We start from the raw sequence: 25,763 nt of genomic DNA on the forward strand, positions 1-25,763 counted from the left end.
TGTATTTATATATACAAAGTAATTATACACAGTACACACACATATATTATGTAAACACAAACTTTATTTTGGATGTGATTAATCATTGACCAGCACTAATATTAACATATATAAATAAATATATATATATATACACACACACACACACACACACACACACACATATACTGTATTTACAAACATTTATGTTAGATGCGATTAATCGATTAGACGGGACATATATATATATATATATATATATGTATGTGTGTGTGTGTGTGTATATATATATATATATATATATATATATATTATGTATGTGTGTGTGTGTGTGTGTATATGTATGTATGTATGTATGTATGTATATGTGTGTGTGTGTATATATGTATGTATGTATATGTGTGTGTGTGTATATATGTATGTATGTATATGTGTGTGTGTGTGTGTATGTATGTATATGTATGTGAAATAGATTTCAAACCTTTTATAGAAAGAATGGAAAATTGTAGTTTGTCATTTTGAGGTCGTAAGCTCCTCCTTTCACTAAACCTTCCGACCAAATGACTTCATTAAAGAGATTTAAGCATTACCCCTTTTGTGGAAAGTGCCAGAACACGATTAACTGGTTTAACACTGATGAATTTCTCTGTGTGGTTTGGTTTTGAGCACCAATATAATAATGAACACATGAAATCTGATCTCCGATCAGTGAATTCAATATGCATACAGGTCCAAATCTCATCCTTACGTCTCCAAAGTCCAGAGAAAGAGAGATTTACTATAGATATCTATCATTGATGGTTATTATTTTTCAGAACTGACATGTTTTAAAGTAATATAGATATACAATGTTACACTCTGTAGATTGTAGGATTGTTGTGGGAATATTTCTTTTACAATCAAAATAAAGTTTTATTTAACAAGAACAGCAGAACAGCGGATGGAGTGTTTGTTCCTCGAGCCCTATCGCGTGGCATCGCTTTTATATTGTTCATGTTCATTTATTATTGTTCAGCACTGTAAAAAATGATATGATCAATAAGTCATGACAACATATGTTTTTCCACGATGAAATCATCAAAATAATTTAAACAATTGGAAATTTGTTTGTTTTGTTCAAGTTTAAACTATAGACAATATTTATTTATTTTTTAATTAGTTTAAATAAATTTTTTATTATATTTTAAAAATTTAAGGTGGCAACTAAACTTTTTTTTGTTGTTGTTTAATTTTCAAGTTGAACTGGGAGATTTTTTTTTTTTTTTTTTTTTACAGTGAGTCCATCTCATGAAATCTTTGCTCATATTTCACCGATTTTTAAGTAAAATGTGATTGAATTGTTTGTTTTAAAAGCTGTAAAACCTATTTATCTTGTGTTAAATTTTGTGTGATGCTGCAGAAATACTTTGTATTTCTGTTTAAAACGATGCTTGTATCGGCCCACGTGACGACCCGTTTGCAGAACAAATAATGATTCAGTCAGATTCTTATAGAACTTATTCTCAAATGTACAAACTTTATTTTCAATAGAGAAATTCAGCAAAATGACATTGTGGAGATTGGACTTCTTGATATCTTTTTGATAACTTCATATCTTTCTCTTCATGTGAAGGACTGTTTTTGTCTTCAGCAGATTCAGTCTGATAACTTACACAGGTTTATCTGGAGAGACAAAGAAATAAAACAGGTCAAATACTGGATCTTTATTTTGGGAAGTAGCCTATGTGCACAACTCACAATGTGAAATATATGACACTGGTTTCTAGTGCATTGCAGTGGGTTTTCTTATAGAGCGATGACGTCAAAACCCGGAAAACTGAGTGCCAGTTCACACAGAACATATATTTGCTCTTAAAGACGCGAGACACAGGTCAGTAGAACGAAAGAAAGCGCAAGCCGCTTCGAGCGCCGTGTCAGACTTTACAAAAGACAATTAACACTTAAAGATATGGCAAGCCAAAAGGGTCAGAATTACGCAATAGATGAATCGCGTTTACATCCAAAACGCCCTTTTGACATAAAAGTGGTTTTAGTGCCGTCAAATACACTCCAAACGCTGTAAAAAAATAAGTGTGCATTAGACGGCGCTTTAGTGTTTGTGAAATGCGGCGCTTTTTATGCCGTTTGGCTCGCCACAAGACGCTGTAAAACAGGACGTTCTAATTGCACAAAAGCGAACGTTATTTACGGCGTTTTTCCTTGTAGATGAATACGTTTTCCTTGTATGATAAATTTAAAGGAACCGTATGTAAGATTGTGGCCAAAACTGGTACTGCAATCACTTTCAAATGACTGTAGAGCGGTGTATCCCCTCCACTGTAGAGCGTTTGTGTAAGAACAATATCCATATTTATAACTTTATTGAATAAAATAACTTGATTTCGACAGACGGCCGTACGCATCGATTTACGGCGATAGACCTGACGCTTGATGTACACGGAAGCGCAGAGGATAGAGCAAAACAAAACAACAGTCACGAATTAAAAGTCTCAAATGAGAATTTTTTAAAGAAATATATCAGAAGATTTCGATAGAAGAGAAGAGGAGCTTGAGTTTGTTGCCCAGCCCTGTTTGTTTGAACCGCGAGAGGCATCAAAGCTTACGCTACTCCTCTACATCGCGTCATATACGCTTTTGGCTGAAGTCGACTTGCCTAGGCCGTCTGCCGGAAGCTAGTTGTTTTAGTTTGGAGTTTTAAATAAGGAAATTTTTCTTACAAAAACCCATCGCTTGCTTCAGAAGGCGTTTATTAACCCCCTGGAGCCGTATGGGTTACTTTTATGATGGATGGATGCACTTTTTTGGACTTCAAAATCAGGACCGCCATTCACAACTATTATAAAGCTTGGAAGAGCCAGGATATTTTTTAATATAACTCCGATTGTGTTCGTCTGAAAGAAGATAGTCATATACACCTGCTTGAGGGTGAGTATATCATGGGATCATTTTCATTTTTAGTGTGTTTATATTGAAAAACAGTGGAAATGTAGCGCAGTGGAATAAAAAAATACACGTATTGTGTGAACGGCCAGTAATCGCCACAAGTTCCCGCTAAATGTTTTCCAGTTTATGAGCAAAATAAGGTCTGTGGTAAAAATAACTTGACACTACTTAGGAGTTTTGTCCTACAACGTAAACACTCACACCTCAAATGTCCTTATCTAGTTATTAAAAAACATAGCCTAAAAAAAAAAAAAAAAAAAAAACAACAGCTTCAAAATTTGCTTTTTAGATTCTAGATAGTGTGTAGTTTACATTGTAGAGCAAAACGTTCAAGTAAGATTAAGTTATGTTTACCACAGACCTTATTGAAAACCCTCATTATAAAAACGCATAGGAAAATCTAGAGGGAACCACTGGTGATAAAGTGATAAAACTGAACTACTGGATCATCAACATCATTAGATGTAAGGGATCAGTACATACATAATAAGTTGCTAAATGAATCTGGCTGCAGGTTTTTACATGTCGTCCTTGTCTTTGGCGCCGTGTTTGAGGATGCGAGTGAACTCGACGTAGTTGAAGTTCCCTTTCTTGTCGATCGGCGCCTCTCGGAAGAGCTCGTCCACTTCTTCATCTGTGAAACGATCACCCATGGTGGTCAGCAGCTCTCGGAGATGATCCTCGTGGATGAAACCTGTTACACACGGCAGATTACAGGCTTATGGCAACATCACAACCATTTAAGAGCGCAGTAAAAAAAAACAAAAAAACCTTTTCAAAATATGTCAGGGTCAGTCGACTAAACACAACACTAAACACATTTTTAAAAAAACAAAATAAGTATTTATTCTTTATTTTTTTTAGGATTTTTTGGGGGGATTTTATGGTTTTTAGTTAACTATAATAATCATGTTTAGGTTTTGGGAATAATGAATATATGGTTTTAGTGATATTTCAAGGTCATATTTAAGCCCAAAAATCTAAAGAAAAATATTTATGTAAAAAAAAAAAATATATATATATATAGTGCATTTTTGCTATAATTTCTTAGACTTATGCCTTTAACCTATGCTGTACATTTTAATATGAACTATTCAAGAAGTTGTTAAAGTCATTCAACTCTGAAACTGTCAATCCTGTGAACTTTATGAGGGAATAATTACACCCCGACATATATTAAAATGCATTCATTTAGCTTGAGATGGTGCAATGCAGTTTATTAACACTTGAACACGTTATTTGTCTGCCAGATTAAAGTCCTCGCTGTACCAGAAGCGTCTTCATCGAAGCACGTGAAGGCGTTTCGTATGACGTCTTCAGGGTCGGTCCCGTTCAGACGTTCTCCAAACATGGTGAGGAACATGGTGAAGTTGATGGGACCCGGAGCTTCACTCATCATTCCCTCCAGATACTCGTCAGACGGGTTCTTCCCTGGATCAAACAATCACATTGGTATAAGCCCTCACATGCACACACACACACACACACACACACACACACACACACACACACACACACACACACACACACATCAACTTCACTGTCCCGCTCGAAGTTTCATTTGTGTTGGTAAAATCATTCCAGTGTGGTTGATGACAAATGGTTTATATTTTGTATGTTATTTGGCCTGCAAAATATTACTGACAAAAGACATTATTGGAGGAATCCTACAAAACCTCATTTTACATGAGGTCATATTTTAGCCGAAAAACGAAGCATATTTAAAAAATAATAATAATAGGGAAAAAAGATATTGCATTAATCTTACAAACCCTGTTCTTACCTACTTTCTTTCAGGCTAAATTCAAAATAAAAATTAAGTATATTTTAAAAAATAAAAATAATCATTATTAAAAAAATAATAAACATATATATATATATATATATATATATATGTATGTATGTATGTATTATGTATATAACTACCTTATATATATATAAATATATATATACCGGGAAGATTTTAAAACAAACGCTTCATTCATAAATCCGTAAGATCTTGCCTTCATGCTGTGGAAACACAAACCGGAACACAGAACACAACGAGCGCTGAAAAGAGGCGGAGCTACATTGTGTACAGTTGACCACGCCCATTTTATAAATGACCCCATTATAGTTATCCAAATGGTAAAGATAAAAAACATTTTTTTATAACTATTGACCTAGAGAGTCCGGAGAATTTTACTGCGGTGGTTTTATTGAGGTTGAGCAAAAAAACGTATGACTATAGTTCATAAATGTGTGTATAGCTTTAGGTTTTTATATATAAAATCATACTTCAGCCCGTTGAACCTACAGGACCAAAGTAAAAAGATGTACCTTAAAGCATCTGTTGAGTACACTGAAGTTATTTCCCATGTTATATAAAACCATTATGTATCTATATTACCGAGAGAGGCCAGCATGTCGTGAAGATCCTCCTTATCGATGAAGCCGTCTCTGTTCTGATCGATCATATTGAAGGCCTCCTTGAACTCCTGGATCTGTGATTGGTCGAACATGGCGAAGACGTTGGAGGTGGCCCTCTGCGGGCGCTTCTTTGTGGTCTTTCCTTTGGCACGCTTGGCTGCAGACATTTTGACTGTTGGGTTTGGTTCTGCAGAAGGAAGAGATGCGAGATTAAAGTCATTAGAGTCGCCTTATCGCAGTCTGGAGGGAAATGCAATGCAATAGAGCAATGCCATCGACAACGATGGATGAAGTGGTAACACTTTATAATAAGCTTCTTTATTAGTTAATGCATTAACTAACATGAACAATACATTTCAATGTTAACAGATACAACCTTTGATTTTAATAATGTATTAGTAAATGTTATAATTAATATTAACTAAAATTAATAAGTGCTGAAGAAGTATTGTTCATTCTTAGTTCATGTTAACTAAGGTAGTTAACTAATGTTAACCAACTAACCTTATTGTTAAGTGTTACAGATGAAGTACACTCGGAAAAATGCTGTGTTGTTTCAGTCCATGTTTGGGACGACCCCATCAGGGATTTAAAACCCCCCAGCATTTTTTAGAGTGTGTTTTCAATCTTATTCGGTGGGAAAATATGTACGAAATGCGTATGAAATATGCATCCAGTCTTATATCATAATAGTTAGAAGCACGTTTTATGCATTTGACATTAAATTTACATGAATTTTCAAGATGTTCCAGCAGAATCCTGCGGTGTGACACGCTATAATTCATCTAAAACTTGGATGGAATATTTTACTGAAAACAATTTATTTATCAAACCGCAAGGCCAACTAAATCAAGCCAGTAAAGACTGAAAATGGTGACACTTATTTCACTTATACAGGTATCGGTTAAGGTATCAGTATTACAGTGTAATTATACATTTACGTACTGCACTGTAAAAAAAAATTGCTGCGATTATTTATCACAACTTAAAATCAAACATTGTTTCAACTTTAAAAAGTATGTGTTCATGCTTGACTTAAAATATTAAGTTTAGTTAGCTTTAGTTAAGTTCGATATTTAAGTTATCTCAACAAATTTGAAGTTGTTATAACTAATCGCAGCCACATGTTTTTTTTACAGTGTGAGTAATAATATTTAACTACATGTACTTACTATAGGCTTAGGATTAATTGCATCTAATTATGCATAATTTATAGCGATAGTAGCTACATGTAACAAATGCAACAGTAAAATAAAGTGTCACCCAAAATCTTGATGTTGAATTATAAAATGTTTATTGTTATATGTGAACAGAACCCCATTTCAGACTTTACATATTTCAAATGTAAAATATCATATATAATCAGTTTTGAAACTATGCATGTTCTCTGCCAGTACTGTTCAGACTGAAAGTGTATTTTATCTGTTAACCATTAACAAAACCAACAACGATTGACAGTTCTTAGAGTAAGTGTACCTGGTTTAGCTGTTGAAGACGGTGGAGAACGGCGTGTGTGTTGGATCTGTTCCTCTTTGGGCTGAAGGGAAGTTTGTTTGGTTTTTCAGGCTTTTCTCCACACCTCCCTGTTCCTGAGCGGCCAATGAGGTCAGCCTCCCGTCTGGAGCCTGTAGCCATACAAGGCAAAGGAATCTGAGAGCCGCAGACCTCGCATATCCTGAGAAACAGCAGAGCGTTTTCACAATGGCCCGGGTCTGGCCAGAACGAGGCCTTATTTAGCAAATAAATGATTAAGTGTGCAGGACAAAAGAAACATTTCCTTTGGCAGCCAGTGCAGATGAAGACCAGCACAGGCCGGCTTTCTAAAGTCATTTCAGGCCCTGCTGAGGGATTTGCATTAGAGGGGGGAAGAAAAAAAAATGCAAATGTATCATGAGCTGCTGGCTTGGTAACAGAGATATATCTTCGTTCTTCTTCTTCTTCTTCTCAAATATTTATATACACAAATGATTGGAGAGCTATAAAAATGTTCCTGCTGCAAGCAGTGTCTATTGTTTTACATTGTTTAACACCGTGTGCACAAAGCTACTGCATTTATTGCATAAATAAAACAACTAGGTGATGTTGCAAAAGTTCACACAGTATTTTTCCATATTTTTGGGGGAAGAAAGCCAATATCAATGTAAGTCTACACCAATGTTCAGCTGAACAATGACACTATTGTCTTTTTTTAGAGCTGCTTTATGGCAGAATTGAACTCTGTTTGCATCATTGAATCATTATGTTCCTGTTTATCCCTGCAAAGCTGCTTACAAACAATCTGTATAGTATAAAGCGCTATAGAAATAAAGGAGATTTGACACTGTCCTTAATTATATAAGACTAAACAACATTCATCCTCAATACTCAAGTATTATACACAAAGCCTAACCCTTACGAAAATTAACCATGGTTTTACTACAAATGAAACCAAAAAACATGGTTATTATTGTAGTTAAACCATGGTAATCACAAATGAACCATGGCCTTGCTACACTAGTAACCATTTGTATTAAAACTGTCAATCAATCAATCCGCCAAAAAAACATGGTTGCTACACTTTTACTATAATAAAAACCATGGTTAATTTTCGTAAGGGAAGGTTTTAGATGTTTTAATTTAATAAAGTAATTAATCTGCCATCATAACCGCTAGATATTACATTGCTTCTCTGGCACGATGGCACCTCACACTTTCTGATTGATGTAAAGTGTAACCAATCAGATTAGCGCAATAAACCCCGCCCCCAGCATCTTCATCGCAGTGATTGGTTCAGACGTTGAGCGGCAAATCTTACTGGCTTATCATTAATCACAGATGTTCTTCCTACAGAGGGCGCTTTACGGCTCACCGGTCTGAATCCTTGAATAATGCTCATCTCATCATTTAATCCTCTTTACTAGAGACATTTGTTAACCAAAACTTTAAAAATAGCCAAAACTTAAAAAAAATTATTTCATTTATTTATACCTAACACACAGATAAAAATGCGCGCAACTCTCAACTACAAAATTGTTTTGAAAAGCCTCATCCAGTTAATCAGCGCTGTGAAAAGTAACATGTATCACGAGACAATGTTTTTTTCCCCCAGAAGTGTTCTGGACATTTTTGTGCACCTGAATAATGATACCGAGAAACATTAATAGTGTCAAATCGTAAAAAACACAATGAAAAGTAAAGATAAAATAATTATTATTTACACCCATCGCGCCTGACCAATCACAGACAAGATCTGTGCCGCTAACTCCGCCCATTCTGTTACTCATGATGCTATTCACCGTTCTAGCATTTATTCTTTTTCTAGGGGTTGGATCTTTTGCCGTGGGCAGCTCCAACAAACACACACACACTTCCTGAATCGCAGCGGTCACATCAAATCTTCTCTTTTCCAGAGCTCTTATAGGATTTTTTTTTTTTAGCTGAGTTTGAATGGAAAATGTGCCGTGCGTTTGAGTCCTCTCCGATGCAGGGTTAGTAAAAGCAGCTTTGGTTTTTAATAACTCTCGGAGACTAATAAAGCAGCAGATGTGGAATGATACCAGGCCATTAATGATCTTATCTCGAGTTGCGTGATACCTGCGCAGGTGGACTGACCTCTACTGACCTCTGATCACCTGTGCTGAGCCTCACACCTGTCCGTCAAGCTGCATATCAAAGTCATGGACAGTTCAAATGACAGCAAGAAGGCGGAGCCCAGAGTCAATGAGAAGAAATGCTGTGAGTTATTATTATTATTTGTGCTAATTTTAGTAGCCTACCCTGTGTCTTTAAAAAATGTTCAATGGTGGATCAACCTTTGTGGGGATTCAAACTGGTAACCTTTTGGTCACTACCCAATTATTAGACGCTATAAGGTATGCTTTTTTGAATTTGCAGTTATGAATTATAAATGCTTATTAAATGGCTCATTTAGAGTGTATTGATGTGGTTATGAATGTATGTTTCTGTAAAAACATAATTTCTATCCCAGTATAGTGTGCAAAGAGCCCTTATCTGCACTTCAAAACTAGCTGTAGTTTAAAGTCCCCCTGTGGTGAAAATCCCGTTTTTAATGTTGTTTATGTGTCTATGTGGTTTTATTAATATGTTTTAAGACAAAGCATGTGTAAATTCATAAGTGGACAGCACTGCTGAGTATTTTCTCCTTAAAACTGCAGTGAACCAAAGACACGCTTTGAAATCGCTGGTGTTTCTGACGTCACAAACTACCTTGTAACCAATCAGATCAATGTGTGATCTCTGAGCTGGTGTGAGTGGAGGCGGGGCTAATTTGCATATTCATATAACCACGTATACTAAATGAGGCAAGGGTCTAGAGTTACATTCAAGCTATTCTAAGGCAAACACGTTTAAATATGTCATTTTGGTGATCAAAGATGAGTTTTATGTGATAAAATGATTGACTAAAGGTGGACTTTAACAAAATGAGCCTGTCATTCAAACGCAGAGCAGAGAGTTGAGCTTTAACATGTTCGTTCAAGCTGAAAGAGAATCTAAATCAGATTGGAATTTGAGCTCTGGGTCCAGACAGTGTTTTTATGGAATGTAAAGCCCATTAGATGGCGAGTCGGGTCATGTTTCTGTGGAGCAATACACTGATGAATAGTAGAGAATATCAAAGAGGGCAACCTAACAACAACCCAGATCAACCCAGAACATCATAGCAACACCCTGGCGATCATCATAGCAACACCCTGGCGATCATCATAGCAACACCCTGGCGATCATCATAGCAACACCCTGGCGATCATCCCGAACACCTTAGTAACCCTATCCTCCAGAGAACCAGCAATAGAGTTTTATCCTCTGTTATATTTTAGCGAATGTCTCTGACAACATACATGCCACAGTTTCAAGTCTGGATGTCCTGTATAGAGCACATTCAGGGCTTTGCAGAGATACCAAATGTTTGGAGGTGTAACCATGGCAACTCCCTCTCCTTGGACTTTAAAATGACTGAATGATCAAATGTTGCACTCTTATGGAAATATGATAATGGTTTGAAATAATCATTTAAATCTGACTCATTTTCAGATTGTTTGTCATAAAATCAGCATCTCAGGAAAATGTTATGGTTTCTAATCAGAATATGACTGACCGAAATTCTGTTAAGAAACAGGGCATTGATTTCATAAATGACCACCACTGTAGAGACATCAGGACTTCAATCATGTTTATCAGGCATTCTGGGAGACACAACAAGTGAATAGGGAAAGAAATGATCTATCAATATTCCTATGACATTTTAGATATTATTATTACGAAAATATTCCAAATTATTATTCCCATTATTACACGCCTACATTGTATAGATGCATTGCATTGAATGGGAATGGCATTTATGGCCATGTTTACACGCACATTGCATAAAGTAAAGTGGTATATCAAATCATTCTGTTAAATCTTAGTTGAGAATCATCTTTATACAAAGTTTTGATAAAAACAAAGGTTGAAACCTAATACATTATTTGTGAAAAAAAAAAAAAAAAAAAATTCGATTCATGTCTTAATTTTCTCAATAAATGGGTCCTGGTGTCCTCTAGAGAGGTCATAGCATAACATACGAATACAATATCAAAAATGTCCATTCAATTAGTTTGTTATGGTCCAGACAATGTAATGCATTTGCCTTTCCTTCTGCCTGAGGCTTATTTATTTCACTGTTGGTGTGAAAGGGCCTTTACTTTTGCCAAAAATAGAAAACTTTTTTTTTGTTACTTAAACCAAACGAGCCAGCCCAGCCCAGCCCAGCCCAGCCCAGGGGAGAAAAGTTATGTGACGCATTACTTTACATAAAAAGTGACTAAGTAACGCAATTAGTTGTGTTTTTATGGAGCAATGCAACATTGTAATGCCTTACTTTTAAAAGTAACTTTTTCCAAAACTGAAAATGACAAGAATTTAAATCTTGTTTTATGAAAAATGTTTTTATGCTTAAAACAAGAGAAAAAAAAAAATCTGCCAATGAGATCAGAAAAAATCCCCATTGGCAGACATTTTATCCTGTTAAACCTACACCATAAAAAAAAAAAATTGGTAACACTTTATTTTACAATGTCCTTGTTACATGTAACATGTACTTACCATGGTAATAACAGTAAATCATGCATAATTACATGCAACTAATCCTCAACCAAATCCTAACCCTAACCCTATAGTAAGTACATGTCGTTGCTTAATATTACTCAGTACTTACACTGTAACAATGACACCTTAAAATAAAGTGTAACCAAAAAATGTTATCAGAACTGTATATCTTAGGACATTTTGCTTCTCATGTAAATGCATCTTGATTTAGGAATGCTTCTAGAAACCAGAAAACAAGACAAAAACACTGAGTTGGAAATGGAAATTCATTGTTGCAGTTTCATTCTCAGAAACACGTGATTCCATTAATGCAAGAAGCCACAAGCTACATTAATAAATAATTCACAAGGTTATGCAATAATGTCAATAACTTGAGCGGCATGAAAGTGCAGTGCCTTTGTTCCCGGTGAAATCCTTACTGATTTCCACCGGTAGAGAAACTCTGACACATCTGAAGTGTGTGGGACTGTTATGAGTATAAATATGGTGTTATCTGATTGTGTTATACTGGTTTGTGCTGCTCTGAGTCTGAGAAGAACATTGTTGGCAGTAAATCATGTGTGTGTGTTTGTTGTCATAGCATGGGCTTCATACATGACCAACTCTCCCACTGTGATCGTGTTGATCGGCCTTCCCGCCAGAGGAAAGACCTACATATCTAAGAAGCTGACGCGCTACCTCAACTGGATCGGGGTTCCCACGAAAGGTGTGTGAGTGTGTGAGTGTGTGAGTGTGTGAGTGTGTGAGTGTGTGTGTGTGTGTGAGTGTGTGAGTGTGTGTGTGTGGCCTGGTAAACCCTACATTATGGGGACAAAATGTCCCCACAAGGATGGCAATATCCGAAATCCTTGTTCGTGTGGGGACATTTTTTGGTCCCCATGAGGAAAACGGCTTATAAATCGTACCAAGTGATGTTTTTTTGAAAATGTAAAATAGCAGAAAGTTTTCTGTGATGGGTAGGTTTAGGGGTAGGGTTAGTGTAAGGGAATAGAATAAACAGTTTGTACAGTATAAAAATCATTATGTCTATGGAAAGTCTGAAAACATGAAAACACTACATGTGTGAGTGTGTGAGTGTGTGAGTGTGAGTGTGTGAGTGTGTGAGTGTGAGAGTGAGTGTGAGAGTGAGTGTGAGAGTGAGTGTGAGAGTGAGTGTGAGAGTGAGTGTGAGAGTGAGTGTGAGAGTGAGTGTGAGTGTGAGAGTGAGTGTGAGAGTGAGTGTGAGAGTGAGAGTGAGTGTGAGAGTGAGTGTGAGAGTGAGTGTGAGAGTGAGTGTGAGAGTGAGAGTGAGAGTGAGAGTGAGTGTGAGAGTGAGAGTGAGTGTGAGAGAGTGTGTGAGTGAGTGAGTGTGAGTGAGTGAGTGTGAGAGTGAGTGTGAGTGTGAGTGTGAGTGAGTGTGTGTGAGTGTGAGAGCGAGAGCGAGTGCGAGTGCGAGTGCGAGAGCGAGAGCGAGAGCGAGAGCGAGAGCGAGAGCGAGTGTGAGTGTGAGAGCGAGTGTGAGAGCGAGTGTGAGAGTGAGAGTGAGAGCGAGAGCGAGAGCGAGTGCGAGTGCGAGTGCGAGTGCGAGTGCGAGTGCGAGTGCGAGAGTGAGAGTGAGAGTGAGAGTGAGTGTGTCTTTACAGACCAGATTGCTTTTCAGTGGCGCTGCTTATTCAACTTCAGTCCAGCTCCAGCATACTTCTGTACCGATTCTGCCAGCGAAATATCATTATTCCTGGGGTTGATACACCAAAATGATTTCTTAAATTGAACAAGAAATGAAAAAGAGTTGAATTATGATTATTACAGGATTCCAACTGTCATGTAAAACTAAGGGAAAAGATATCAGATATTTTTTTTTCAGCTCTACAATATTCATACAGCTTGAAATGACTCTTAATCCAGAAATAATGACGTCATGAAAATTTGTTGTTCAAAAGATGTGGGAACCCTAGTTTAACATTTCTAACATTCGTACTCCTATTAAATATCATACTAGCTTTATGGCCCGTTCACACCAAGGACAACAACTATAATGATGAAGATTTCGTTTTGTAAAAATCGTTCTATATGTAAAAGAATAGCAGAGTCCAGACCATGACGATAACGATAACGTCACAGAGGAACTGGAATCACGTTCACAACGATTTTTTCTCGCTAATGAATGATAAAAACATTGGCAGCCAATCAGAATCCATCCTGCTGTAACAAGCTTGAGCATTTAAAGTGACAGACGACAAAACTATGCTTAGGATAAACAGATTATAGCAATCGTTCTTAGTGTGAATGGGTCTTTACGTTGAAGTTTCCCAAAAGACTGTTGTGTGTTGGTAACAGTTGTGTGTTGGTAACAGTTGTGTGTTGGTAACAGTTGTGTGTTGGTAACAGTTGTGTGTTTCTGTCAGTTTTTAACCTGGGCGTTTACAGACGTGAGGCCGTCCAGTCGTACAAGTCTTATGACTTCTTCCGTCATGACAATGAAGAGGCCATGAAAATCAGGAAGTAAGTATTTCCCCAGCGTTGTGTGTACGGTTTAAACACAGAGTGACTCGCCTGAAGCCGTTTCAGTCAGGAAATGTTCAGGGAGGAAGTTCTGAGTTGCATTATGTGACTTTATTGTAATATTCTCATCAAACTGTTTGTGGACCTATTATGCCCTTTTACAAAGTCTTGATTTTGTTTTTAGGCTCAGCTAGAATAGGTTATCATGCTTGAACGTTCAAATTATTATTTTTTGTTCATATATTTGACTATGAGCACCTTTATAGGGCCCTATGAAATCTGTTTTATACATTTTTTTCCAAATTCCGTTTTTTCTTCTTTTTTGGTTGCTTTTTTTGACTCCATTTTAATGGTTAAATTAAAATATTTAATAATCAAAAAGCATGTCTATTTACTTCTACAAGAAACTTAACATTTAATTTAATTTAACAATAATTTATTACAATATTTACAAAAATTACATATTTAGGGCCATATGAAATATTTTTTTTTCTCAGATTCAATTATTATTATTTATTTTTTGGCCAAATTCTGTGTTTTCTGGATTCCATTTTAATAGTTTAATTAAATTTTAATAATCAAAAAGCATGTCTCGTTAATTGAGTTAAAAAACAATCATTTTCTTTTCTTTCTTTTTTTCATTTAAAAAAATGCAATGGAGGCGTTTCAGGGAGTTCAGAAACAGTGACACTGACATAGAGAATAACTTTGCAGAGCTTTTTCATGCTCAAACAGCAACATTACACACTGAAGACAGAAGAACATGTCAGAAAGCACAAGAAATCCTCTTTACATGATTTGTGTTTGTCTCTCAGACAGTGTGCCATCGTGGCTCTGGAGGATGTGAAGTCGTACCTGAGCGAGGAGGGAGGGCAGATCGCTGTGAGTTCTGCTCTGAACACGTTTACACACTCAAACCAGAATTTCTCCATCGATTACATCAAATATTATTAACATGTATTGTTTTGTGTTGCATAAATATGCAGTTGTTTCACAGTTTATAGTGGCATCAGATCAGGTCTTGTTATTGTTAACCTCAAATAAAACTATATATAAAAAAAAAAACTTTAACACTTAAAACCTTTTTATATAACGCATTCTAAAAGTATTTTTAATTCATTAATTATGCCTTGTAATGCACCTTATAATGCATCGTATGGTCTTATGAATAACTGTAACCACAGTTATAATACATCTAATTATTGAACACACCTTTAGATAGTATAATGCATTAAAACGCATGACAAACGATCAATTTCAGAATCTGAAAATATTATAATGCATTTTAACTTTGGTTACAATTATTTATGATAAGCATTATAATGTACACTATGAATACCTTTATAATGCATTATACAGAAGGGCTTTAAGTAAAGTTAACAAATCTATTGACATAAAGCTAAAATAATATATATATATTAAATGAAAAACGTTATCAAATGATTAATATATGCAACAATAGTATATAAATAATACTAAAATGATTAACATCAGTAGATCATCATGCATGTCTCTTTCTTTTCACTTTCTTTCCTCCATCTCTTTTATTCAGATGGGGTTTTGCTGATTTGTAATGGATGCATGAAGTTAAATTTCAAAGGTTTTCAAGAATGAATGCATTTTGGATGAATTTGAGATGTTCTGCCATCACATTTTCATCAGAAAGGCTTATATTCAAATATTAGCTGTCATTTTTTGGACAATATTCCATCCCTGCATCTGTACCTATAACTGAGCATATAAAAAAAAGAGCATATAAATCAATGTCATTACAATTAATACAATAACTATTTTCCTGTTATAATCTAATTGCAGTTGTATCATAAACGAATAGCTCTAATATTTCCATTATGATTGATTGACTTATCCCTCATTGTGTGATGTGATGTGATGTGATGTGTCTTATGAAGCATTTGTCTCTGGCAGGTTTTTGATGCCACAAACACAACGCGAGAGAGACGTAACCTCATCCTGAGTTTTGCGCTGGAGAACGCGTATAAGGTGAATATCAGTCGCTTGCTGAAATATGATCAGTTGTGTGAAATGTTGCAGTGGTCAGGTTACGCTGGAGACACAGAACTTGCAGAGGTCATGTATAGAAACGTTGAGACACTCTTTGATGTGATTATTTTTGCTTTTGTTTCCAGGTGTTTTTTGTTGAGTCGCTCTGTGACGACCCAGAAGTCATTGCTGCCAACATACTGGTGAGTGTCGACGCTGGAAATATACATATTCATGACAATTAAAGGGATGGTTCGGAGTAAAATCAACCTAGGGTCCTTTGCACCATGACCTCGAGCCAAACACCCCCCAGAAGCCTTTTCTCCCTTGGTTGAACATTATTAAAGTTAGAGCTTATTTAGAGATATCAGCCGGATGTCTTAGTGCAGGCGCTAATGGATCCAAGGCTGTATCTCGTAAATTACCCCACTAATAATGCCCAGAATGGTACCAAACTTCTACAGTAGCACAAATAGGTTCTGTACTCATAAAACGAGGCATTGGAAAGTTTGTAAGTACATCAGGAGTTTATTTAAATAACACTTGTCTGATGGCTAATGCTACCGCTAACCCGCACGTCGACGTCACTTCAGTGATTTGGGAAAAGCACGTAAAAGTCCTGGCAGAAACCGATGCATAAGGATGAAGTGTAACGACGAATTATAATGTTTGGCTCGAGGTCATGGTGCAAAGGACCCTAGGTTGATTTTACTCCGAACCATCCCTTTAATTGCATCTGCTTATCACTGCTGTTACATCATAAGATGTTGTTAAAGGTAAATGACACGAAATGTTTTATTATAATTATGCAGCTTTTATGCACTCATATTAATTGAGACTATATGGAAATATTTGTACGTTTAAAAAAACTATATTTATCACACTGAAAGATTATTTCAAATTATCGTTATTGATTAAAAATGGACAAATTAAAAGGAACACCTAACAATTCCAACTATGTATTTATGTAAATTCTACATGAGCTATGATCTTGATGCTGATTAAAGTTAATATCAGTGCAATTCTGGATCAGGATGTGAAGGTTTCCAGTCCGGATTATCCTGAGAGACACAGAGAGAAAGTGATGGAGGATTTCCTGAAGAGAATCGAGTGCTACAAAGTCACATATCAGCCGTTAGATCCAGATGAACATGACAAGTAACTTTACACTTTCATTTTTCTTTTTATAAATATCTTTCAATCCATTTATTAAACATAATCTAGAAGCTGATTGATCTTGAAGGAGACTTTTCCTTTGGGCAACTGTTTTATTTTTTATTTTTTAAATGAAATAAAATTGTTTCTCTTTGTATTTTACAGTTTTTTAGGGAAACTATATGATAATATTCAATTTCAGCATTTCATCTGTGTCTTTAAAGGGTTAGTTCGCCCAAAAATGAAACTTCTGTCAGTAATTACTCACCCTCATGTTGTTCCAACCCTGTAAGACTTTCGTTCATCTTCAGAACACTAAGATATTTGTGATTAAATCTGAGAGCTGGCTCACTCCTCCATAGGCTTCTCTGTAATTGAAACTTGCCGGACCAGAAAAGTGAGTAAAGACAATGTTTAAAATAGTCCAAGTGACTACAGTGGCTCAACCTTAAGTTTATCAAGTGATGAGAATACTTTTTGTGCGCTACTAACTTTTCTGAGATGGCAGATATCGATTACCTAGAAGCCTATGGAGGAGTGAGACAGCTCTCAGATTTCATAAAAAATTTCTTAATTTGTGTTCTGAAGGAAAGTCTTACAGGGTTGGAACAACATGAGAGTGAGTAATTACTGACAGAATTTTCATTTTTGGGTGAACTAACCCTTTAACTTTTCTGTTGTCATGTCAGAAAGCCTCCAGCAGAGAGCAGTGCAGATTCAGTACAGTCTGCTGAGTTTACTTTGTTCCTTTGTAAGCGTGTGGTTTTGTTTATTGTTTAATGATGATAATAACATGTCATAAATACCTGTAAATACCTTCTAGTAGATTAGGTTACGTTCAAATTATGTGGCTATTCAAATCTCAACCTAGAATCTTTGAAAAACCTGTAAGGATTGTTTGGACGGTCAGAAGCATTTCTGTAATTCCACAGGCGTTGCTTTTGGCTTCATCGTGAGATAATCTTTCTGGGAAAATTCAAGATCTCTGTAGAGCTTACAGACAGAGCCATGGCCATTAAATCTGTCCTTGCCTTCAGACATGTTGGGTTATCTTTTATTCTCGGCTGTAAAAGTGCTTAAAGGGACAGTTCACCCAGACATTTTGTCATTTACTCATCCTAAAGTTGTTCCAAAGCTGTATAAAAAATAAAAAATAAATTATATATATATATACTATGGATGTCAATGGGTCCCTTTAACTGTTTGATTACTCATGTTCTCCTAAATATCTTCTTTTGTGTTTAGAAGAATAAATAAATTAATGCAGGTTTAGAATATCTTGAAAATAAATGATGACAGAATTTTCATTTTTGGGGGAACCATCACTTTAAATCCAGCATCTTAAAAACTGTTAAATTCAACTTACAACCTATACAGCCATTTATTCCTGAGATTTATTTGTAATATTTAACTATTGTAAGATACATTCTTAAAAAAAAATCAACAGGTTTTAATTTTAATCAACAGGTTTAATTAACAGGTTTAGTTTTAATCAACAGTGTTATTTTAGTGGTATTTAAATTAAACTACTATTAAATGTAATACTATATATATATATATATATATATATATATATATATATATATACGTATGTATATGTGTGTGTGTGTTTTATATATATATATATATATATATATATATATATATATATATATATATACACACACACACACACACACACACACACACACACACACACACACACACACACACACACACACACATATATATACACACACACACACACACACACACACATATATATATATTTTATATATTATAATTTTTTATTTTATTTTTTTATTTAAAGACCTGTTCACACCAAGAATGATAACTATAGTGATAACTATAATAATAATTACGATAATGTTTATCCTAAGCACAGTTTTGTCGTCTGTCACTTTAAATGCTCGAGCTTATTACAGCAGGATGGATTCTGATTGGCTGTCGATGTTTTTATTGTTCATTAGTGGGAGAAATCTTTGAGAAAGTGATTCCAGTGACATCGTTCCTCTGTGACGTTATCATTATAGTTGTGGTCTGGACTCTGCTATTCTTGTATATGTCATTTTATTTTTATTTTATAAAACTATATCTTTATCATTATAGTTATCGTCTATGGTGTAAACGGGCCTTTAGTCCAGCATTTTTGTGTTTATACAGTTACTGTAGCAGAAGCTTATATCCATGACTTACAAATGAATTAATCAATAGTATAACCTATTTTTAACTAAACAACTCTTTTTACTCTTTTATTAATTGTAGTGTACAGATTTCTCATAAACACGAATAGGCTACTTTATCAACAAGAGAAGGGATTGTTGTTAAGATAAGCTAATTAAGTACAAGTTGATCTTGTAACACTTTATTTTACAGTGTCCTTGTTACATATGTAACAGTAAATTATGCATAATTACATGTAACTAACCCTCATCCCAACCCTAATCCTATAGTAAGTACATGTAGTTGCTTAATATTACTCAGAACTTAAAAATATAATTACACTGTAACAACGACACCTTAAAATAAAGTGTAACCGTTGATCTTAAGATTATATAACATTGATTGTTTTTTATTCGGCTCGTCTTGTAGATAATTAAATGCAGAAACTGTATAAGACATAACTGTGATTTATAGTAACTCTCTTTCTGTGTAAATCCCTAAATCATTAGGCCACAAACAGCCACATATTTAACAGTTTGCACATTATGGTGTGTTTAACGGATCTTTCTCTGGCTGTTTCAGGGACCTGTCCTTCATCCAGGTGATTAACGTCGGCCAGCGCTTCCTGGTGAACAGAGTTCAGGATTATATCCAGAGTAAGATCGTCTACTACCTGATGAACATTCACGTTCAGAAACACTCCATCTACCTCTGCCGGCACGGCGAGAGCCAACACAACGTCCAGCGCTGCATCGGCGGAGACTCTGAGCTCTCCTCCAGAGGAAAAGAGGTATTCCTTTCAATCACTGCACGGATGGATGAGTGGAATACAGCTCACTTAAAGCATGCTTGTTTTGTTATGCATCAAACCTGAGAGTTATTTACAATGTGTGCATTTGATAATTACTGTATTGTGAGGTTAAAAAGCCTTCAAATGAAAATATACCATTTAAGAGGTTCAAAATTTGGGGATTGAAAAACAGGATTTATTTTATTTTAACTTTAGGATTTATTAAACTTCAAAAGATGAGGATTGATTTAAATACATGAGCAGTGCACGTTCGAAGTGAAAATATGGATGAATCTTTTATTATAATAAAATCTGCAATATTCCATAATAAAATAAGAATTGTCAATAGGCATGCACTGATTTTGGCTGAAACCAATAATTCTTTATACTTGCAAGCCGATAACCGATATATTGGCCGATAAATCTAAATCCAAATTTTTATAAATTTTTTGAGAGCCTGATTACAAAAACAAAGTCTCACCATTAAAATCCATGTCTCAAGCACACAGTTATGATGTTCTCATTATAATTTTACGTAGCCTATATGACAGACTTATGTTGTACTTTACAGTATTTTCCTTTTTGAAGTGATTCCATCATATTTTAAGCAATTCAAAAGCATCATGAAGAACAGTGCGCATCTGAAGCGTCTCAGCTGAAGGAAATAATACATTATTTATTGGCTTTAATATATCAGCTAAATATTCGAATCAGGCCAATAACGATAACATTAAAAATGAACGTATATCGGCCGATACCGATATGGTGGCCCGTATATCGTGCATCTCTAATTGTCAGTTTTGTTGACTTTAATGAACTACTCTTGATGAATTATGACAATGTTTACTTTATGGTTTTGATATTGTAATATGTCGTAGATGATTGTAAGTGCATATTTAATCTCATCTTTTTGAATGAGCAGCTGGAAGTAGTTAAGCAGACATTTCAATATGAGATTTTTTTTTGTTTATTATTAAAAGTACCATATTATATACTTATCACATGTTTTGGGTATTTTAAAGTCGACATGAAACAGAAGTTGTGATCGTCTTTTCTTCTCTATTGTGACGTATATCCGAGTGAAACAGCTTCTCGAACAAGGCGGGGCTTGTGGAACTGATTGGATGGTTGTGGTTTGCGATTGGTGGATCTCATGTGAGTGACAGGTTGCCCCGCCCTCGTCATCAGAGAAGAGAAGAGATGTTGCTGAAAGAGGGATTTAAAGTTAAAGATTAAATGGGATATAGTATGCCCTTTTACAAAGTCTTGATGTTGTTTTTGGGCTCTTCTAGAACAGGTTTTCCTGCTCGAATGTTGATTATTTTCCCCATATTCTCCATTGTCGCATCTCCTCTCTTCCCAGTCTGTCAGTAACACTCTGTTTAGTTCCTGTCTCTATGAAGCCCCTCCTTCTGAAAAGCACACTGTGCTCTGATTGGTCGGCTGGATCAGTGTGTTGTGATTGGTCAAGCACTGTGAATTAGTGTTGTCACGGTACCAAAATTTCAGTATTCGGTACCGATACCAGTGAAAATCCACGGTTCTCGGTACCAATTTCGGTACCAAAGCTTAATTTAGATTAAATTTACATAATTATATTAAAGTGTATATCACAAAGATGGAAACTGTAGTATTAAAAACACTTTACAATAAGATTCCATTTGTTAGATAACATTAGATAAAATGACCTAACAAAAAAAAAACAATAGTTATACTGTCGCAATTATTCTCCTTTAGGGGTTGATTTAAAAATACATTTTTAAAATCAAAAGTTAACATTATTTCTGTTAACATTATTTAATGCACAATGAATGAAGTGAACAAACATGACCAATCAAGTGTTTTGTATTAAATAACATTCACAAACATTAATTAATGTTGTAAAAATATATTGTTCACTCGATGTGTTATGTTAGATAACGCATTAAGTGATGTTAATGAATGGTATCTTATTGTAGCATTACCAAACTATACAGGAGATATGTTTTATTTGACTTGACTATACTTTTATTTAATCCAAAACTGTATTCATATTTAACTTTAAAAGGGCTTTTTAAACCTGCTAAGAGTTATCCAGCCAAGAATAAGACTAGAACTGCTTTTCTGACGGACTGATATTAATGACGGCTTTTTATTTCTCATCTCCATAAATATATCTAGTAGTAAAGCTAATGCAAGGGCTAGAAATCAATTAATAGACCTATGTCACACTTCCTCGTCGTCATGGAGAGCGCAGTTCGCACAAGCGTTTGTACTCCCGTGGGGTCTGTCGTTGCTATGCATCCATGAACGCACATGGAAAAGCGAGCGCGCCGCTTCTATTATGAGCGCGCTTGCCGCGCGCCATTTGAAATAACGTATCTGGTATCTGCACGCGCAAAAACATCAGCACCACACCAGCAGCAGCACCGCCGATCGCCATCAGCGCTTTTATGAAGAGGACGCAACTGCACGCGCTTCGGGCATGCACGCGCATCAAGTACCGGGTTTGAGAAAACCTGGTACCGTGACGTTTAAAAAAAAATGAGTACCGACTTGGTACCGAAGTACCGGGTCTTTTGACAACACTACTGTGAATGCTTGCAGATGAGGAACACCTGATTCAGATTAGGAGGTGGAGATATATGTGTTTCGGTTCTTTGCATGGAGGGAGTGTACGGAGAGGTGACATCATACGGTTGGCCTCGTTTCCTCGCTAAAACGGTAACTAACTAACTCAACCAGGCCCCGCCCCTTTATTCTGCATATTAATTATTTAAATGAGGAATATTGTGACGTGTTCGTTCCCGGAAGAAACTCAAGACTACAATGGAGGCGTTTCAGGGCGTTCAGAAACACTGACACTGATATAGAGAAGAACTTTGTAACTTTGCAGAGCTTTTTCATGCTCAAACAGCAACATTACACACTAAAGAAAGAAGAACATGTCAGAAAGCACAAAAGATCCCTTTTAAATGTGATTTTTTTTCAAAATCTGCAAATACCCTAGAGTTACCCTGTGTCGATTCCCAGCATGCTCTGGGAGAAATGTTTGGAGGCTTGTTAACGTGTTTCCCGCTCTGTGTTAGTTTTCTAAAGCCCTGCGTGGGTTCCTGGAAAACCAGAAGATCCCAGACCTGAAGGTGTGGACCAGTCAGCTCAGACGCACCATCCAGACGGCGGAGGAGTTGGGCGTCCCGTACGAGCAGTGGAAAATACTCAACGAGATCGACGCCGTGAGTTACGCACCGCTGGGTTTATTAGAGGAGTTTAATGGTCTTCATATTAACACCCGGCTGTTGTTCATTATCTACCCTGATAAAACACAGGTGTTTTCTGTGAACATGCAATTAGTCTATTTGAGTCAGATGTATCATATTTAACTCATTCACCACACCATAACTAATTCGGCTGTGTCATGATTGCAATAAAAGTCTTATTTATAACCATTGCGTCGCACAAAACAGGCCCTGAAAGAGTTCCGACGCATAAGCTGTGATTTATAGAAACAAACTTGACGGGAAAATTTGCACATCTGCACGCAAACTCTGAGCCATGCGTACGAACGTGTTGGAGACGGAGCAGTTTGGCGACACCGATGGTGAGCTGAGGGACTGACGGTAGATGAAGGAAAACCACTTTAAATCCTAATCATAAATACAGTGCATGTTCACAGTATCAGTTTAAATAAATAAAATAATGATTTAAACTATGTTTTACATCTGATATACACATTTAGATTAAATATACCATCCTCAATAATGGAGGTAAGCACTTAAATTACATGAAATCATTACTGAGAAGTTACAACATTTTTTATATTCTAATAAATAGTGGGGGAATTCAAAGTGGGGAATTACCGAAAAATTTTGAGAACCACTGCATTACAGGAATAGTGTTCAAAAGCATCACATCCACTTCAAATATATCTATTTATTAGAATATAAAAAATGTTGTAACTTCTCAGTAATGATTTCATGTAATTTAAGGGGGAATTTTCAAGCCCCACCTGCCCCCCATCGCCCCAAAATGCTAAAGAAATAAAATGTTCAAATTTATTGAATTAACAAGTAGTATCAATATAGTAACAAGTTATATCTAAATACAAACTAACTATCTACATCAAATAACAGCAAGTTATTATTTAACAGCAATTTAACAGCATTATAAATAAAATAAAAGTGCAGCTGTGTCATAATTTGCATGAAATTCAAAAATAGAGAAAATAAAAGTGCAGCTGTGTCATAATTTGCATGAAATTCAAAAATAGAGAAAATAAAAGTGCAGCGGTGTCAAAATTTGTATCAAGTTCAAAAATAGAAAAGCAATAAAAGTGCCACTTTGCAATCTGTTAAAAAAGAGAAGAAGATAAATCCATTTGGCAAGACATTAGTGCTGCAATGAGCCTGTTTTGCATTGCACAATTTATTTATTGCCCACACTAGCCTGCTACCCATCGGCACGAAACATAGATATAGCTACACATATATCTATGGGCGCGAAAGTTTGTTCCGCTAATATCAATATGCCTTTATAGTCACACAAACACACACACACACACACACATGCGCGCGCAGTCACTCTCTTGTGCGCGATTCCGGGAGATTGGATCTCATTTGCGGGCGTCAAGGAGACGCTATCAATATGTGGGAGACTCCCGGAACTTCCGGGACAGTTGGGATGTCTGGATAAAGATATAAAGGCATAAAATTACTGTAATGCTTTATTAGCTGGTTGTCCTGCATCCTCAATAAACAAGCTACAGTTAGTCCAAAATGCCGCCGCTAGAGTTCTTACGAGATCAAGAAAATATGATCATATAACACCGATTTTATCATCACTGCATTGGTTACCTATAAAGCTCCGTATTAATTACAAGGTATTGCTACTGACTTACAAAGCCCTAAACGGCTTAGCTCCAGTCTATTTAACGGATCTTCTATCACCCTATAATCCATCGCGCTCTTTAAGATCACTAAATTCAAGGCTTTTGGTCATACCTAGGATATCCAGAACCACCAAAGGAGGGAGAGCTTTTTCACATTTGGCTCCAAAACTCTGGAATAGTCTTCCTGATACTGTTCGTTCCTCAGACTCGCTCTCCCAGTTTAAAACTAGATTAAAGTCGCATCTCTTCAGCCAGGCATTCATATAATCCTACAGTTCAAACTACAATCCGGCCTCTAGCTCATAAATGCCAGAGGAGAACTGGCCCCCGACTGAGCCTGGGTTCTCCCAAGGTTTTTTTTTTTCTCCATTTGGTCACTTGATGGAGTTTTAGGACACCATTAGGTCACTTGATGGAGTTTTTCGGTTCCTTGCCACTGTTGCCTTTGGCTTGCTCAGTTGGGGATATTTTGGGAATATTTAATTTAATTTTATCAATCAATAAATTCCTCTTGAAACAAACTTTGTTGTATTATTTTAATTTAATACTGTGAAGCTGCTTTGATACAATCTGTATTGTGAAAAGCGCTATACAAATAAACTTGACTTGACTTGATTTAAAAAGGAAAATTTCCTCCCGTTTGGCGCGCCCCACCTGTCACGTCTCTATTCCCCACCAGTGGGGCACGCCCCACACTTTGAGAACCACTGCTGTAATGGGAAGCGAGGATTGCTTAGCGCATGATAATAGCAGAACTCATGGTTTGAGGAAATATTTCCGCCCAAATAATGATCAATAATTCACTATAAGGCCAATCTGTTTCCATTTAAAAATATAAATCAATTAAAATTACTATTTGGCAAGTGGAAAATATTGAGGAAAAACTTCCTC

At 36.0% G+C, this 25,763-nt stretch overlaps 2 protein-coding genes and 1 long non-coding RNA gene across 4 annotated transcripts in view; 2 read left to right on the plus strand and 1 right to left on the minus strand.

The window, feature by feature from the left end:
• Nucleotides 1-1,475: 1,475 nt before the first annotated feature.
• myl9a (myosin, light chain 9a, regulatory) lies at nt 1,476-7,018 on the minus strand. The gene is given in 9 exon segments (XM_082145741.1): nt 1,476-1,641; nt 3,406-3,616; nt 4,192-4,353; nt 5,312-5,518; nt 6,808-6,837; nt 6,840-6,894; nt 6,896-6,924; nt 6,927-6,955; nt 6,957-7,018. Coding segments are annotated over 8 exon segments (735 nt in total). The 5' UTR covers nt 7,004-7,018; the 3' UTR covers nt 1,476-1,641; nt 3,406-3,440.
• A 1,626-nt stretch (nt 7,019-8,644) lies between these two features.
• Nucleotides 8,645-25,763, plus strand: part of pfkfb2a (6-phosphofructo-2-kinase/fructose-2,6-biphosphatase 2a) — a 28,637-nt gene continuing 11,518 nt past the window's right edge. The window contains exons 1-10 of one of the 2 annotated variants that reach the window (XM_082145631.1): nt 8,645-8,798; nt 8,913-9,045; nt 11,996-12,121; nt 13,800-13,896; nt 14,712-14,778; nt 15,823-15,897; nt 16,044-16,100; nt 16,931-17,055; nt 19,798-20,005; nt 23,074-23,220. In XM_082145631.1, coding sequence (XP_082001757.1) covers nt 8,988-9,045; nt 11,996-12,121; nt 13,800-13,896; nt 14,712-14,778; nt 15,823-15,897; nt 16,044-16,100; nt 16,931-17,055; nt 19,798-20,005; nt 23,074-23,220 — 960 coding nt within the window. In that variant the 5' untranslated portion in view covers nt 8,645-8,798; nt 8,913-8,987. Of the gene's footprint in view, nt 9,046-11,995; nt 12,122-13,799; nt 13,897-14,711; nt 14,779-15,822; nt 15,898-16,043; nt 16,101-16,930; nt 17,056-19,797; nt 20,006-23,073; nt 23,221-25,763 lie in introns of both variants that reach the window. The other variant, XR_014199806.1, reaches the window with a different exon arrangement.
• On the plus strand, nt 21,484-22,932 carry LOC309481033. Its single transcript, XR_014199860.1, has 2 exons — nt 21,484-22,273; nt 22,310-22,932. It is a non-coding gene; the product is annotated as an uncharacterized lncRNA (long non-coding RNA).

This window comes from Leuciscus leuciscus, assembly GCF_965113295.1.
Source record: "Leuciscus leuciscus genome assembly, chromosome: 18".
NCBI classification, from domain to species: Eukaryota; Metazoa; Chordata; class Actinopteri; order Cypriniformes; family Leuciscidae; genus Leuciscus; species Leuciscus leuciscus.